A 16,591-nucleotide genomic window follows, 5' to 3' on the forward strand; every position below is an offset into this window, starting at 1 on the left:
AGATGTTACTATTATTGTAAACCTTTTAATGATACAAGAAAATATATCTTAGCCCAGCTGGCATGGCTCAGTGGTTGAGCGTCAACCTATGAACCAGCAGGTCACAGCTTGATTCCCGGTCAGGGCACAAGCCTGGGTTGCAGGCTCAATCCCTAGTAGGAGGCAACCAATCATGATTCTCTCTTATCATTGATGTTTCTATCTCTCTCCCTCTCCCTTCCTCTCAGAAATCAATATATATATCGCCCTAATCGGTTTGGCTCAGTGGACAGAGCGTCGCCCTGAAGGGTCCCGGGTTCAATTCCGGTCAAGGGCATGTACCTTGGTTGCCGGCACATCCCCATTAGGGGGTTTGCAGAAACCGACAATTCACCTCTAAGTCTGCTATTAAGTAGCACAAGTATGTACTAGTCCAGTCATTATTGGGCAAATCGATAACAAATTGGTAATAACATACCCTAACCCAGTCACTTCTTCACCACGAACAAGGGAAATCGAGGGCAAGCTGTACTGGCTGCCGGGGGGTCGTTACTAGAAGAGGGCCCTTGCCCCCTGCTCTCCTGCAGGATCTGGCAATCGGTCTGCAAGGCCAGGGCGTGGGCAGAGGAATGTTGGCGCGGACACAGCCCAAGGCCCGCAGGGTGCACGACCCAACCTGCGTGCACGCGACGAACGCGCGAACTGGAGCACCGACTGGAGGAACTGCGCATGCGGAGAAGGCGGCGGCGGCGCGGGCGAGGGGACCTTACGGCGCCTGCGTGCTTCTCCTGGGCCGCAGCCTGTTTCCTCGGGGCAGGTGAGAGGCGGCCCCGCTCGCCGCTCTCTGGCCCCGCCCCCCGCGCTGCTCACCCGCCAGGCGTTGCTATGGGGATGGGGACCCAGCGGCCACAGCCGGCCTGGGATTGCGCCATCCAACCAACCGGTCACTCTGCGGACCGGGCGCCCCCGACGGTGGGAGGTCATGGAGCTCTCAAGCAGCTCGGAATTGGAGGCCGAGAGGCTGAGGTGCCTGGGCCGTTGCCGGCATTTCTTTTGGCTGGGCGTCGCCTTCGACACGGTGGGCGCGACGGCACTGCTCGTGGGGATCTTCTCCGACTTCATGTTTTACGACTTGCTGCTCTACCTGGGTTCCATCATCATCTTCCTCAGCCTCCTCTGGTGGGTCTTCTGGTACACCGGCAACATCGAATTGAGTCCCGAAGACACCTGGAAGAGGCCCATCCACATGGGCGCGCTGAGCCAGCACGTGTCGCTCACCTTAAACATTACCAGCAACTTGGCGCGGATCCGACGGGGCCAGCGCCGCAGGAGACTCCTCGAAAGTGCTGCTTCCATTCTGAGCAGGAACCTCCTCACAACCCAGGCATCTATGCAAATACCAGAGGAGGACCAGAACCAAGACGGAATGACAAGTGTCAGAACCAGTAGCGAGGCTGAAGACGTGGGCCGAGAGGATCTGGGCCCGGAACCGGAAGCTGTACAACATTCAGAACGAGTAAGGTTCTCTTTATCCACTCAGAGCCAGCCTCTGACTCCCAGCATTGTCTCCTCTAAGAGCCTGCCCGTGGTCCCATCGCCCTCCGTCAGTCAGCCTCTAAGGATTTGTTATTCCACGAGCCTGCCTACTTCGCTGGCCTCTACGAACGAGTCTCTAGACACTGTTGCCTCTGAAAACCTGCCTGGTGTCCCCTTGTACTCTACCGGTCAGCCTCTGGACACTCTGGCCTCTGATACCCAGACTGCAGCTTTTATGGCCTCACAGAGGCAGCCCCTGGTGCATGAGGCTGCACAGAGCCATTTCCAGGGCCCAGGAGACCCCGCGAGGGATTTCCAGAATCATTCTCTGGCCTCTCACACTCAGCCTCCACCTGTTCAGGCTTTCCAAACCCAGACTCTGGCCTCCCAGGTCCCTCTGACCCAGCTTACACCAGCCCCATTTTTTCAGACCCAACCTGTGGACCCGAGCGTCACCCTGGCTGTCCAGGACTTTCAGGCCCTCTATAACACCCAACAGGCCCCCATGAGCACTGCTGTAGTTCAAGAGACTGAGCTCAGTCAATCTTCACATGCCCAGGAGCCATCGGAGGGCCAGGAACTAAGCCAGGAAGTCCCTGACACTGTATCCCCGCTCCCCGAGTCCCTGGCTCTAGCTACTGAGGCCCAGCAGTCAATGCCCCATGAGAGTGCGCCTGCCCCTACCACCCAGAACAGTCGCCATTTCTAATACAGAAGCAGATGCTCTGGCCTCTGCCAAGTAAGTACCTTGGGAGGAATCTTCATCTACAGTATTTCTTGATCATTTCCAGATCTATGTTCTCGTTGTTTCCTCAACCTCTTCTGTTAAAAAAAACAATTAAGTTAGTGGAAATGAAGTGGCCTTTTCCCTCAGGGATTTGGTTTTTGGAACTTTGGTGCCCTGAGCTATAAGATTTCTTACCTACTCTACCAGATACTAACTAGTGTGAATAGTTTCTTTTACTTAGGCCTAGTTGGGAGGAGGACTGCAATGTTTCTGAAATGAGGATTTTAGGTGGTACAGGGACACAGCATTAAATAGCAATGAGCTCTCCAGTGGGCAAGTTACTCTCTTTTCAGTTCTTTCTCAATCTTTGTGATTATGTCAAAGAGAATGTCCTTAGTTTGGGGGTTAGTGATCTCTTACATCTCTAACATTTTGGTAGGGTCCCCAGCTAGGATTTAATACCATTTGTGTTAATAAAGTCATTTCAATGGATAACCTCTATTGCCAAGTAGCACTGGTTTTTCCATTTAAAATAGTGTTGGTTTTTTTTTTTAAAAAATATGTTTTTATTAGAGGCCCGGTGCACAAAATTTGTGCATGGGGGGTGTGTCCCTCAGCCCAGCCTGCACCCTCTCCAATCTGGGACTGCTGGCTCCCAACTGCTCGCCTCCCTGCCTGCCTGCCCGATTGCCCCTAATCGCTTCTGCCTGCCATCCTGATCACCCCCTAACCACTCCCCTGCCAGCCCAATTGCCCCTAACTGCTATTCCCTGCCAGCCTGGTTGCCCCCAACTGCCCTCCCCTGCCAGCCTGGTCACCCCTAACTGTCCTCCCCTGCAGGCCTGGTCACACCCAACTGCCCTCCCCTACAGGCTTGGTCCCCCCCAACTGCCCTCCCCTGCAGGCCTTGTCTCACCCAACTGCCCTCCCCTACAGGCTTGGTCCCCCCAAATGCCCTCCCCTGCTGGCCTGATCACCCACAACTGCCCTCCCCTGCCGGCCATCTTGTGGTGGCCATTTTTGACCACATGGGGGTGGCCATTGTGTATGTTGGAGTGATGGCCAATTTGCATATTACTGCTTTATTACATAGGATTGATTTTAGAGAGAGGAAGGGAGTGATAGAAATGTTGATGAGAGAGATGCATGGATTGGCTGCCTCCTTAATGCCCCCTACTGTGCATCAAGTTTGCAAAACCCTAGCATGTGCCCTGACCAGGAATTGACCAGGGAACTCTTGGTTCATGAGTCAATGTTCAACCACTGACCCACACTGGCCAAGCTGCTTTTTTTTCTTTTAATTCTCACCTGAGGATATGTTTGTTTTTTAATTTGGGAGAGAGAAACATTAATGTGAGAGAGAAATATCCATCAATAGCCTCCATTTCCCCTCCGACTGGGGATTAAACCCACAATCGTAGGTAAGTGCCCTGACCAGGAATCAAGCCCAAAACCTTTTGGTGTATAGGACAATGCTCCAACCAACTGGGTGGTTGCTTTTTGAAATACATTTATTTAAGTAAGAAAAACAAAAAAAAAAACAAAAAACACATGAGTCAACTTAAAGGTAAAGTTAATTATGTAAATGAAACTTGGAACAATGTTGAAGTTTGAACATTTTCTTATTTGTACTAAATCACATGCACTTTCTACTAAATCACACACCCTTTGTGCTAACCTGTTTGATGGACTTTATGGTTAAGGCTATTGAAGATGAATTCTGCTTAACTCTCCATTTCTTTGACAATTAGAAAGGTAGAAAAGGCCATGTGAACGTCAAAATTGGTGGCCCTGCTTTCTGTGAGTTAAGTGCTGTCATAATAGTATACTTTGCTGAGTATCAATTTCCTTGTCTTTCTAATTCTGTTCCATAAGTTACCTGCTCTTTGGGGGATAAGAGGAAAGGGTATGAAGCAGAGCAATTTGGATGTTATGTTATGCTATTTGTTGCTCAAAATTACCAACATATTATCCAAGCAGGTGTTCATCTTTATTCATATTGGTTAACTCCATTTCCATCATGGAATACAACTGAATATTAAGTGGAAGCCAAACTAGATTTCCTTACAGTTTTCTTCCATTCTCCTTTAAGAGATTGTACATATACTCTCTCTATAGGTGTGTGTGTGTGTGTGTATGTATATATACATTACAAAGGTAAACTATAGAAGCAAAGCATTTTGACTCCTTTAGTTTTGTTCAGTTTGGACACTGGGCTGTGTGTGTGTGTGTGTGTGTGTGTGTGTGTTTAAATATATTTTGATTTTAGAGAGGAAGGGAAAGGGAGAGAGAAATAGAAACATCAATGATGAGAATCATTGATCATCTGCCTCCTGCACGCACCTTACTGGGGGTTGAGCCTGCAACCCGAGCATGTGCCCTTGACCAGAATTGAACCTGGGACCCTTCAGTCTGCAGGCTGACACTAGCCACTGAGCCAAATCAGCTAGGACTGGATATAGTCTTTTTTTTTTTTTTTTTTACACTTACCATGCCATAAATTCATGAATTCACAGTGAATGGATTCCAGCAGCTCAGGCTCCTTTCCATTGGTTCTCACAGTGTATCCTCCTCTGAATGGAGCAGGCTGGTGCTTCAGTTGAACCCAAATATCTTTCTCTTTGGCTTCCTTCTTTTTCTGGTTATTTTCCTTTACATGTTTCAGGAAGCTATCTCAGCTCTAAGAGTGCTTAACATGCCCAATATGTATGTTAATTCTCTTGGCAAAGATCTATCCCATTGTTTGTTTACAACAATGCCCACTGCATGCTGGGTAACACTGTAGACTCTTCCAGTTTTGTCATGGTAACGTTTGTGGGGCATTCCTTTTGGATAGTGCCATTCCCTTGATGTCTATAGTATCACTTTTCTTGTAGATTCGCATGTATGTGGCCAAAGGAACAACTCCATGTTTTCTGAAAGGCCTGGAGAACATATAGCTGGGGGCCTTTGTCTTTCCCTTTGTGTTAGTCATTTTGGCAAATTACTGGAAGATGGTGGTTCTGGCTAAAAGGTAGGCAGTGATTTGTTTATTTGTATTTTTTTTAAAAAGACCAAAAAAAGCGCAAAACACTAGCAAACCAAAATAATTCCAGAAAGGATTTAGTATTAGTGAATGAGATCATTAATTTTTTCCCATTCTATTTTTTCAGGTAAATATAAGATTGAAATACTTAGGATGCAGACCTTGCTATCAGAATGCTTATAAACTTGTTTCTCTAAATCAAAGAAATGGCTCTAAAGAAGAGAAAATTTTAGATAAGAAGAAGGAGTAGATTGGTGTCTACCTAATAATTCTTAGTGGAAGAATTAGTTTTTGAGAGGAAGAGCCATGCAGTGCCCTTTACCTTTTTAAATATATTTTTATTGATTTCAAAGAGGGAGAGGGAGTTAGAAACATCAATGATGAGAGAGAGAATCATTGATTTGGCTGCCACCTGCACGCCCCACACTGGGTATTGAACCCACAACCTGGCAATGTGCCCTGACCAGGAATCAAACTGTGACTTTCTGATTCATAGATCAATGCTCAACCACTGAGCCATGCTGGCCAGGAGCAATGTCCTTTACAGAATTAATTCATTGACCATACATATATTATTTATTTTTTTATTTTGACCATACATTTATTTTTTATTTTTTAAATATATTTTTATTGATTTCAGAGAGAGAAGGAGAGATAGAAACAGCAATGATGAGCGAGAATCATTGATTGGCTGCCTCCTGCACACCCCCTACTGAGGATTGAGCCTGCAAACTGGGCATGTACTCTTCACCGGAATTGAACCCTGGACCCTTCAGTACACAGGCCGACGCTCTATCCACTGAGCTAAACCAGCTAGGGCGACCATACATTTATTGAATTTCTAGCAAGTGCCAGGCATTACATTAGGCTCTGGAGATCAGAGCTAAATAAGATACCCCTACTCTCCAAGAGCTCACTGTTTATCAAGGGAGAGAGACATAGGAATAACTAACACCGTATAATGTAACAGAAATCTGGTCAAAGTGCTTTCAGAATACAGGTGTGCAGTGGATGAGAGATTTTTTAGTTGGATCCCAAAGTAGGTGTTTATTGGGTGAAGAAGTTGAGAAGAACATTCCATGTAAAGGGGAAGGCATCAAAGAAAGGCACAGAGGTGTAATAGTCCATGGCTTGTTGGGGACACCATTTGGGAAAAACAGCCTGATAGGCAAGGGTATCCATAGGCAAGGGTGCTTGAGATTCAGAGGTTGTAGAGAGATAGAGAGAGAGAAAGGGTGGGGGGGCACCAACTGAGACAAGCATTTGAAGGATTTTAAACAGGCTATTTTGTGTTCTTAATTCTATGATGGGCTCTGTGATAAAATAATGACAATAGGCCAATTATAATAATAAAAGTGTAATATGCTAATTAGACTGGACAGCCAAACAACCGTCCAGATGTCATTCTGGATGTGCTTCTGGATGAAGCCACGGTGGCAGGGGCCAAAGCATAAGTGGTTAGGGGCGATCAGGCAGGCAGGCAGAGTGGTTAGGAGCGATCAGGCAGGCAGGCAGAGTGGTTGGGGCGATCAGGCAGGCGAGCGGTTAGGAGCCAGTGGTCCTGGATTGCAAGAGGGACATTCGACTACGGGATCGGGCCTAAACCAGCAGTCAGACATCCTCCGAGGGGTCCCAGATTGCGAGAGGGTGCAGGCCAGACTGAGGGCCCCCCCATGTACAAATTTTGTGCACTGGGCCTCTAGTTAGAAAATAATTTCCAAGATCCCTCCCTCTTCTAAGATGAAAAAAGACCTATTAGATGTTAGCAACAGTTTTTAACTGAAGTGTAGGCTCCATGGGTATTCATCTTGGAAAACACTTTCAGGTGTTTGTTTACTTGTACATGACTTTTTTTTTTTTTTTTTTTTGCGCCAAAGATGACATCTGGTAGAGTAAACATCAAATGTTTTGACATGTTTCTGTATATGATTGTAAGGTAAGTATTTATCTAAAACAGGGGTTTAGGCCCTTTTGGACTTAACCAGTAGGCAACGCTTCAGTCTCAGATCAAAATGATGAGCAGGCCTGCTGTTTGCAGCATCAACCTGGTAGCTGCAGGATTCAATAAACTGGGGTTAATGTGAGACAATATAATACATGTGAATGATGATGTAAAAAAAAGCCATTAGGCCCTGGCCGGTTTGGCTCAATGGATAAAGCTGGTCGGCCTGCAGACTGAAAGGTCCCAGGTTTGATTCAAGTCAAGGGCATGGACCTTGGTTGCGGGCACCTCTCCAGTGGGAGGTATGCAGATCAATGTTTCTCTCTCATCAGTATTTCTAACTCTTTATCCCTCTCCCTTCCTCTCTGTAAAAAATCAATAAAAAAAATTAAAAAAATATATAAAAGCCATTAGAAGGCTTCCTGAGAACCTATATAACAACAGAATGTTTCTCATTAAGAGAGCACTGGACCTGTCCCTGAGGCAGCAGATCTTTAAAATATTTATTTATTTATTTATTTTAGAGAGAGAGGAAAGAAGAGAGAAAGAGAGGGAGAGGACATCGATTTGTTGTACCACTTATTTATGCATTCATTGGTTGATTCTTGTATGTGCCCTGACCCGGGATCAAACCCGCAACCTTGGTGTATTAGGATGAAGCTCCAACCAACTGAGCTATCCAGTCAGGACAAGGCAGCAGAATTTGCCTAAAGAGCAGTGGACAAAATATGAGGAGGATAAATTCTACCTTGAACCATATCTGAAAGAGGTTATTTGGGAAAGGAAAAAAGAGAAGAATGGAAGAAGAAATAATCATGTAATCGAAATCTGTGTCTGCATCTGTCCTCATAACTTTAATGACATTGGTTAAACCTGAAATGTACAATTTAGAACCTCAGGGCTGCAAACATATTACTTTAAATAAATGTTTATTTTAACTTTAAAAGTAAGTAAAACAGGCATCGACAAATTTTCTTTTTTTAAAAATATATTTTATTAATTTTTTTACAGAGAGGAAGGGAGAGAGATAGAGAGTTAGAAACATTGATGAGAGAGAAACATCAATCAGCTGCCTCCTGCACATCTCCTACTGGGGATGTGCCCGCAACTCAGGTGTATGCCCTTGACCGGAATCGAACCTGGTACCTTTCAGTCCGCAGGCTGAAGCTCTATCCACTGAGCCAAACCGGTTTCAGCGACAAATTTTCTATTAAGGCCCAGATAATAAATATTTTAGGTTCTGAGGTCCATAAAGCAAAATCAAGGGCTGGCTGGCATGGCTCAGTGGTTGAGCATCAGCCTATGAACCAGGAGGTCACGATTTGATTCCTGGTCAGGGCACATGCCCGGGTTGCCAGCTCCATCCCCAGTGTGGGGCATGCAGGAGGCAGCCAATCAATGGTTCTCTTTCTCTTTGTTCATGTTTCTATCTCTCCTTTTCCCTTCCTCTCTGAAATCAATATATATATATAAAATATGTGTGTGTGTGTGTGTGTGTGTGTGTGTGTTTTAAGTAAAATTTAGGATATTGTGTGGCTATTTATCTAACAAGAAAAAAACCACTCCTGATCCCCCTGTTTGTCTGGGGTATGCTGTACAGTTAGTTGCTTTGACTCCAGTTGCATCAGCTGAAGCCATGAGACCTACTTAGAACAACTGGCCAGAGGGAGAGAAAAGAGGGGCCTTGACAGTCAGGCCTGCAGCCAACACGATGTATTTCACTCTGCCCAGTGACACGCAGATCTGAGAACCTAGCCATCTCATCTTGGTCGGCTGGCTTGAGGATAGGTGATTTGTCGAGTCTCTGATTCCTAGATTGAGATTTCATTTCTTGCTGTCTGGCATTGCCATCAGTGGAGTTGACAACGTGTAGGTGGTGATGCTCAGGCCCTGAGCAGTCCAGTAGCCAGATGGCAGGCTCTGAATGTTCTGGGGATAGTAGGTGGAAACTGATGCCCAGGCTTGGACTTTGAGGTCACAGTGATGGCACCCAGCAATACACACACACAGAGTGGGGAGGGTGCTACTGGCATCTAGTGTGTAGAGGCAAAAAATGTTGCAAAACACTGTTCAATTCACAGGCCAGCCCCTCACAACACAACTGTCCAGCCCAAAACGTCACATTGATAAACCCTGACCTAGAATAATAAAAAATGCTTTTTTATTCTATGAGATACTTAAAGAAAAAAATCTTCTTTCGATCCTCAAATGAATCATTGCTTCTTATATAACACTAGAGGCCCTATGCACAAAATTTGTGCAAGGGGCTCAGCCGTTGCAGCCACAGTGGCTTGCCTCGGCCCTCACAGCCCCGACTTTATCTGGAAGGTTGTCTGAAGGATGTCTGGTCTAATTAGCATATTATGCTTTTATTATTATAGATGATATCTTTTCCACTAGACCATTTTCCACTAGACCATGAGGATCTTATTCATCTTTATTTTATTCACCTTTGTATTCCCACAAGTATTATTTTTGAATCAACACAGATGGGGCATTTGTTAACAATATTAGCTACATTTATTGGGTGTTTATAATACACATTGTACTAAATAATTTACTGATATTATCTCATTCCTCACAATAATCAGGAGTAGGCATCACTATTATCTTTACTTAAAGAAGTTAGCATTTGCTATTGAAGGATTGTAGATTTGATAATGAGAGGTTAAGTAATTTTCTCAATGTCACACAAATGGAGAAGCTGAAATTGATGTATAATTGATGTGTAATTTGTTATAAAACTTATGTTATAAGCTTTCCTTCCAAGTTAAAGTTACAAATGAGCCTTTTCATTAAGTCTGTTAATTGTTACTTAAGTTGCAATATTCTAGATTAGCCAATGAGCGACTTCTCTTTTTAATGCTGTACTTTTCGAGAGAGAATGAAAATCAACAACCCTAATTTTTTGTTCCAGTCTATGTTTATAAATGTCATTTCAAATAAAAATTGTTTTCTTTTTCTTTCCAGAACTCACCAATGTTTCTACATATTTAAGTGCCAACTTTATAAAAGTACAAATACATTCATCTCATTTTGGAAACCTCCATCTGGAATTTTGACCAAATCATACCAGCAGACTTGCTAGACTGGGCGAGGTGGCCCGATAAGCCAAGATCGCCAGCCAGGCCTAGGGACCCCACCCATGCAAGAATTTCGTGCACCAGGCCTCTAATCATTTTAATAAATGGGAAAATGCATCATACAACAAAATATAGTTTTAGGGTGTTCTTTATTTTTGTTATAGAAGTAAATTTTTTTCTTTGACAATCTATGTTAATTTATTATTAAAAAAAAAGAATCATAATAGAATAATGATTCTGACAGACATTACTCAAAATTCAACTACCCACAAAAGCAGGAATATATCTTATTTATTCCAACAGTGCATGGCAAACTAGTTCTCATTAAATATTTGAGTAAATTTTGGAATACTGGGCATTTAAAAAAATCATGTTATAGCCCGGCTGGCATAGCTCAGTCATTGAGCATTGACCTATGAACCAAGAGGTCACAGTCAATTTCCAGTCAGGGCACATGCCTCGGTTGCAGGCTCGACCCCCAGTGTGGGGTGTGCAAGAGGCAGCCAATCAATGATCAAAATTTGTGGAATTTAGCTAATGCAATTTTTGGAGGAAAATTTATAACTTTAAAGTCTTATATTAGAACATCAAAAATGTATAAAATCAAAAGATATATAGAATGAATGCTCTAAATTTTGAATCTAAAACAAATGTGTGTGTGTACATGTACACTGTGTGGGGCAAAAGTAGGTTTACAGTTGTGAGTACAGGCAGTCCTTGGGTTACGTTGGACTAGTCACCATCTCCCATTTATTTATAAAAAAAAAGTTCCGTCATTTTGACGTATGTACTATGTACATATGTGCTTTATGGTTTTTTTTATTATTTACCACAAGTAAAGGTCAGGAATTGTCATCTTTCTTTTAAATTTTTTTTACTGTTTCACTTCATTACTGCTGTGTATGTGCTCCATGTGAGTGACATAGGTGCTTATGTAGGTGGGTTCCAACTTACGGTGAAAATCATGTTACGTTGCTCCGTAGGAACAGATCTCCAACGTAACCCAAGGACCTACTGTACAAGAAAGTTTACTCTTGCATTATTATTTATTGCATTATTATTGTATTCTTTTTTCAGTTTTTTTTATTTCAAGAAAAGCAATTTTAAATATAATAATATTATATGCAATATATTTTGCTTAGCATGATGCTTTTAAAGTCTGTTTTGCCAGATATGAGTATTGCTACTCCAGCTTTTTTTTTCTTATCCATTTGCATGGAAAATTTTTTTCCATCCCTTCACTTGCATCCTGCGTGTCTTTTGTTTTGAGATGAGTCTCTTACAGACAGCATATAGTTGGGTCATGTTTTTGTATTCACTCAGCTAGCTTACACCTTTTGATTGGAGCATTTAATCCATTTACATTTAGGGTTATTATTGAGAGGTACTTATTTATAGCCATTTTAATTCTGTTTAAAGGTTTCTGTTTAAAGGCTAGGTTTCTCTCTCTGTTTCTTCTTCTCAGCAATCCCTTATATCAATCCCTTTAGCATTCCTGGTAATGCTGGCTTAGTGGTGATGAACTCCTTTAGCATTCTTTTTTTTTGTCTGGGAAGCTCTTTACTTGACCGTCTATTTTGAATGATAGCCTTGATGGACATAGACATCTTGGTCTCAGATCCTTGCTTTCCATTACCTTGAGTACTTCATGCCATTCCCTTCTGGCCTGTAGAGTTTCTGATGAGAAATCAGGTGTCAGCCTTATGGGAACTCCTTTGTAGGTAACAGTTTTCTTTTCTCTTGCTGCCTTTAAGATTTTCTCTCTGTTTTTAACTTTTGGCATTTTAATTATGATATGTCTGGATGGGGTCTGTTTGGGTTCTTCTTGTTTGGGGTTCTCTGTGCCTCCTGTACTTGTGTGACTTTTTTCTTTATCAGGTTAGGGAAGCCTTAAGCTGTCCTCCTGTTTTTAAATTGTTTTTTTCTTTTTGGTTCTCTAATTGAGTGATATTTTCTTTTCTTTTTTAAATATTTTTATTGATTTCAGAGATGAAGGGAGAGGGAGAGATAGAAACATCAATTATGAAAGGGAATCATTGATCAGCTGCCCCTGCACGCCCTCTAGTGGGGATTGAGCCGGAAACCCAGGCAACTGCTCTTGGCTGTAATTGAACCTGGGACCCTTCAGACCGCAGGCTGACACTCTATCCACTGAGCCAAACCAGCTAGGGCTTGAGTGATATTTTCAACTCTGTCTTCTAATTCACTGATTTGATCCTGAGCTTCCCTAATCTGCTGTGTATTCCTTCCAATGTGTTCTTTATTTGTGTTATGTCATTCTTTATCTCAGACCATTCTTTTTTTATAGTTACTATATCTTTTTTCATACTGTTGAAAATTTTTTATCATTACTCTGAACTGTTTCAGATAAATTTCTTATCTCTGCTTCATTTATCTCATCTTTTGGAGAATTCTCTAGTTCTTTCATTTGGGGGTTGTTTCTTTGTTTCCTCATTTTGGTTGTCTGTTTTGTTTGTGACAATGTTTTAGGTAGATCCTCTATACCAGTGGTCGCCAACTGGTGGTCTGTGACTGCTGGTTTAAGGAACTTTGGAGCAGCAGTCGCCAACTGGTGGTCCACAGACGGCTGGTGTTCCGTGAGGTTTGAAAGGTTGGTGACCACTGCTCTATACCTCTCAATCACTAGTACAGGACAGTGTTAAAAACTGCTTCTGACTTATTGGATCAGGCAAAGACTCAAAGCCTCCAGAGACTGCCTCCACCTACAGACTGACAGGATTCTGACTTGAATTGCCCCCAGGCAATCATCCTCAGGTGTGGTGAGTTTTTTCAACAGGATGGGGCAGTTGCTTCTGCCTGGAAGCCACTTTTAAGCTCTTAAGTGGCCTCAGGGCAAGGTGTTTTCCAATAGGGTGTGACGGCTGTCTTCCTCCCCAGGTAAGGCAGATGTCTATGTGGGAAAGAAGTCCTCCACTGTGAGAGGGAATGACTCAGCCCAGAAAACTTGGGGGTGTCTGCCTTCTGAGCTCTATCCCCCCAAGACCCCAGTCCTGGGTTCTGATCTCACAGCTCCAGTCCACTTCACCGTCCCTCTGTCAGAGCACAAGCTACGTGGCTCCACAGGGAATTTTTGTGCGTTGGCCCTCTAAGAGGGTGCCCGAACTTTCAGCTGCCACTCCCTGGCAGACAGCACCCCCCTGCCTTTCACAGATAGACGTTATGTGGGTATCCTCCTCAGTTTGGTGTTCTCTGCTGGGAGCTCAGCTTTGGGATTAGATCCCAGAGTTCTCAGTGGCACCCCCCCGCCCCCACACACACACCTGAGATATCTCTCTGACTTCAGTTGCCATCTGTGGGTGCCAGGCCAGCCCTTTCGCACCTCCACCCCTCCTACCAGTCTCTGTGCAGTCTCTACCTTCGGTCCTTGGGTGTCAGGGTTCTCTCCTATGAGTTTTCCATTGATTATTCAGGAAGCCTTTCTGTATTTCAGTTGTAATTCCAGCTTGTTCCTGGGAGCATGTCTATGGAGCATCCTCCTACTCTGCCACCATTTTTAATCTTCAGAAGTAAATTTTTAATTAAATGATTTAGTATGGTAAAAAATTTCCACTACCATTATCAGATTATACCATGATGAACTGCTGTTAAATAATACATTACTTTTTATAAAACTTAATATCCACACAGCTTAGATTGCTGTACCTTTTTGTCTTGCTTTGCAAAAGAACTAATATAGAGTAATTTGACTGTAAAAAAGAAAAACGAGTGCATATTGGCATTACAAAGGGATTCCCAGACAATCATTTATTTATTTCAGGATTCTCATTTTGGCTGTTTTTTCAACTGATACTCTTCATTGCAGCCACCACCACCTTCCTCCAAATGATTATCACCTCAACCCTGGATTGTTAACTAAAATCCTAAGAGATGGCCCCCTTTTCTATTCTTGCCATGAGGTCTTGCACATACTTAATGATTCTTAGTTTTCAACTCCATTATCACTTTCTCAGGGTAAGTGAGCTCCCTGAAGAGGTAAATTCGAGAACCACAGAGCACCATGTGATCTCCTTCAAAGGACTTAATACATTTGTTATATTTACAGTATCACTATATCATTTGTTAAATTGATCAATACCTGTTTCTCTCATTAGGTGGAAAGTTCCATGAGGGCAAGGACTATTAGTATTATTGTCTGCTGACCACATATCCCCAAATGCATGGCACAGAGCCTGGTACCTAGGTGTTCAAAAGATATTTGTTGTATAGATGAATGTAGATGTTAACTACTATTAGATTGAAAGCCTGTAGGAACAGATAAAGCTGAGGTTAGGTGGTCCTTACCAACCAAAGGCCAATTAGAAAGACAGATAAATCTAATTTCTGAAATTGTGCTAATAAAACAATAGAAAATATGTTATTGCCCCGACCAGTATTGCTAAGTGGTTAGAGTATAAGCCCATGAACAGGGATCTCAGGTTTGATTCCCGGTCAAGGGCATGTAGCTGGGTTGCAGGTTCGATCCCTGGCCCTATTTAGGGTTTGTGTGGGAGGCAACTGATACATGTTTCTTTCTCTCCTCCCTCCCTCCCTCCCTTCTTTAAAAATCAATGGAAAAAATGTCCTCAGTTGAGGATGAACTTTAAAAAAAAAAGGAAAGAAAATATATTACTGACTCATAACTTCAGCCAGATACAGTTGCCTTCTGAGGATTTGTGGGGGGCAAATTAAAGTATTTTTCTCTGTAGCATCCTTTTGATAAAAATCTGAAAAACACTCCAAATAGGCATTAAATAGCATGAGGCTCTTGTATATGACTACAAGAATAAAATGGTAAATGATTTATTTCTATGTCCCCCCAAGATTATTAAAGGAAAAATAAAAATATTATGATTGTTTATAATATAATTTTGTGTATTACCAGTATGTTTTTTAAAAAATATATTTTATTGATTTTTTACAGAGAGGAAGGGAGAAGGATAGAGAGTTAGAAACATCGATGAGAGAGAAACATCGATCAGCTGCCTCTTACACACTCCCTGCTAGGGATGTGCCCACAACCCATGTACATGCCCTTGACTGGAGTCAAACCTGGGACCCTTCAGTCTGCAGGCCGACACTCTATCCACTGAGCCAAACCGGTTAGGGCATCAGTATGTTTTAATTTTTTGTTCTCTAATTATTCAAAATATGTTTTGTGTCTTTATTTGGACTAAAAGTTTACTAAGGCCATGCTTTATACCAGTGGTTCTTAATTTTGGCAATATTGCTCCTCAGGGACTAGTTAGCATTTAAAGACATTTTTGCTTGTCACTATAGGGAGGAGGTGAATGCTGCTGCAGTGGGCAGAGGCCAGAGATGCTGCTAAATACACAGGTCAGCCTCCTTCCTTCATAAAGCATTATCTGGTCCAAAATGTTAATATTGCCAAGGTACAGGGACAAGGACGCCTTTAAATTAATGGTCTTTAGAGGGTACGTGTATATATATATATACATCTTTTTTTAAATCCTCAACAACGGATATTTTTTCAGTTGATTTTTTAGAGAGAGTAGAAGGCAGGCAGGGGTTAGAGAGAGAGAAAGAGGAGAGAAACATCAATGAGAGAGAGAGAGATATCAGTTGGTTGCCTCCCCCACATGCAAGACCAGGGAGCAGAGCTGGGCATTGAACCTACAACTAAGGTATGTGCCCTTGACAGGAAATCGAACCCTTGACCCTTTGATCTGAGGGCTGACACTCCAGCCACTGAGCCCAGGGATTGGGCCTAAACCGGCAGTCGGACATCCCCCAAGGGGTCCCAGATTGGAAAGGGTGCAGGTCGGGCTGAGGGACACCCCCACAACTGTGCATGAATTTCATGCACCGGGCCTCTAGTATACTAATAAAAGAGGAATATGCAAATTGTCTGGGACGCCATCACAGTAACAACAAAACAGCAGGCTGTGGTGATCGGGCTGGCACAGGGGGCAGTTAGGGGATATCAGGCAGACAGGCAGGTGAGCAGTTAGGAGCCAGAGGTCCTGGATTGTGAGAGGGATGTCCGACTGATGGTTTAGGCCTGATCAGCAGTTGGACATCCCTGGGGGTCGCAGATTGGAGAGGATGCAGGCTGGGCTGAGGGGACCTGCCCCCCCATGCATGAATTTAAAGAATATATACACACACATACACACACACACACACACACACACATATCTTTAATTAGATCTTTCATTAATGAATGGTTTTTTTTAACATATTGATTTATTTTTACAGAGAGGAAGGGAGAGGGATAGAGAGAAACATCGATGAGAGAGAAACATTGATCAGCTGCCTCCTGCACCCACCCCACCCCCCCG

General features: G+C 43.2%; 1 protein-coding gene across 1 annotated transcript; it reads left to right on the top strand.

Moving 5' to 3' along the window:
- Positions 1–836: 836 nt before the first annotated feature.
- Positions 837–10,372, top strand: TMEM238 (transmembrane protein 238). The gene is made up of 2 exons (XM_006759693.2): positions 837–2,254; positions 10,180–10,372. Exon 1 carries the CDS (start codon positions 962–964, stop codon positions 2,222–2,224), a length of 1,263 nt encoding a protein of 420 aa, XP_006759756.1. The 5' UTR covers positions 837–961; the 3' UTR covers positions 2,225–2,254; positions 10,180–10,372.
- The last annotated feature ends 6,219 nt before the right edge of the window (positions 10,373–16,591 follow it).

The sequence above is a fragment of the Myotis davidii genome, unplaced genomic scaffold, assembly GCF_000327345.1.
Source record: "Myotis davidii unplaced genomic scaffold, ASM32734v1 scaffold1115, whole genome shotgun sequence".
In the NCBI taxonomy this organism is placed as follows: domain Eukaryota; kingdom Metazoa; phylum Chordata; class Mammalia; order Chiroptera; family Vespertilionidae; genus Myotis; species Myotis davidii.

Coding starts and splice junctions, on each gene's coding strand:
- TMEM238 (XM_006759693.2), top strand. CDS start 962: ATGGAGCTCTCAAGCAGCTCGGAATTGGAGGCCGAGAGGCTGAGGTGC.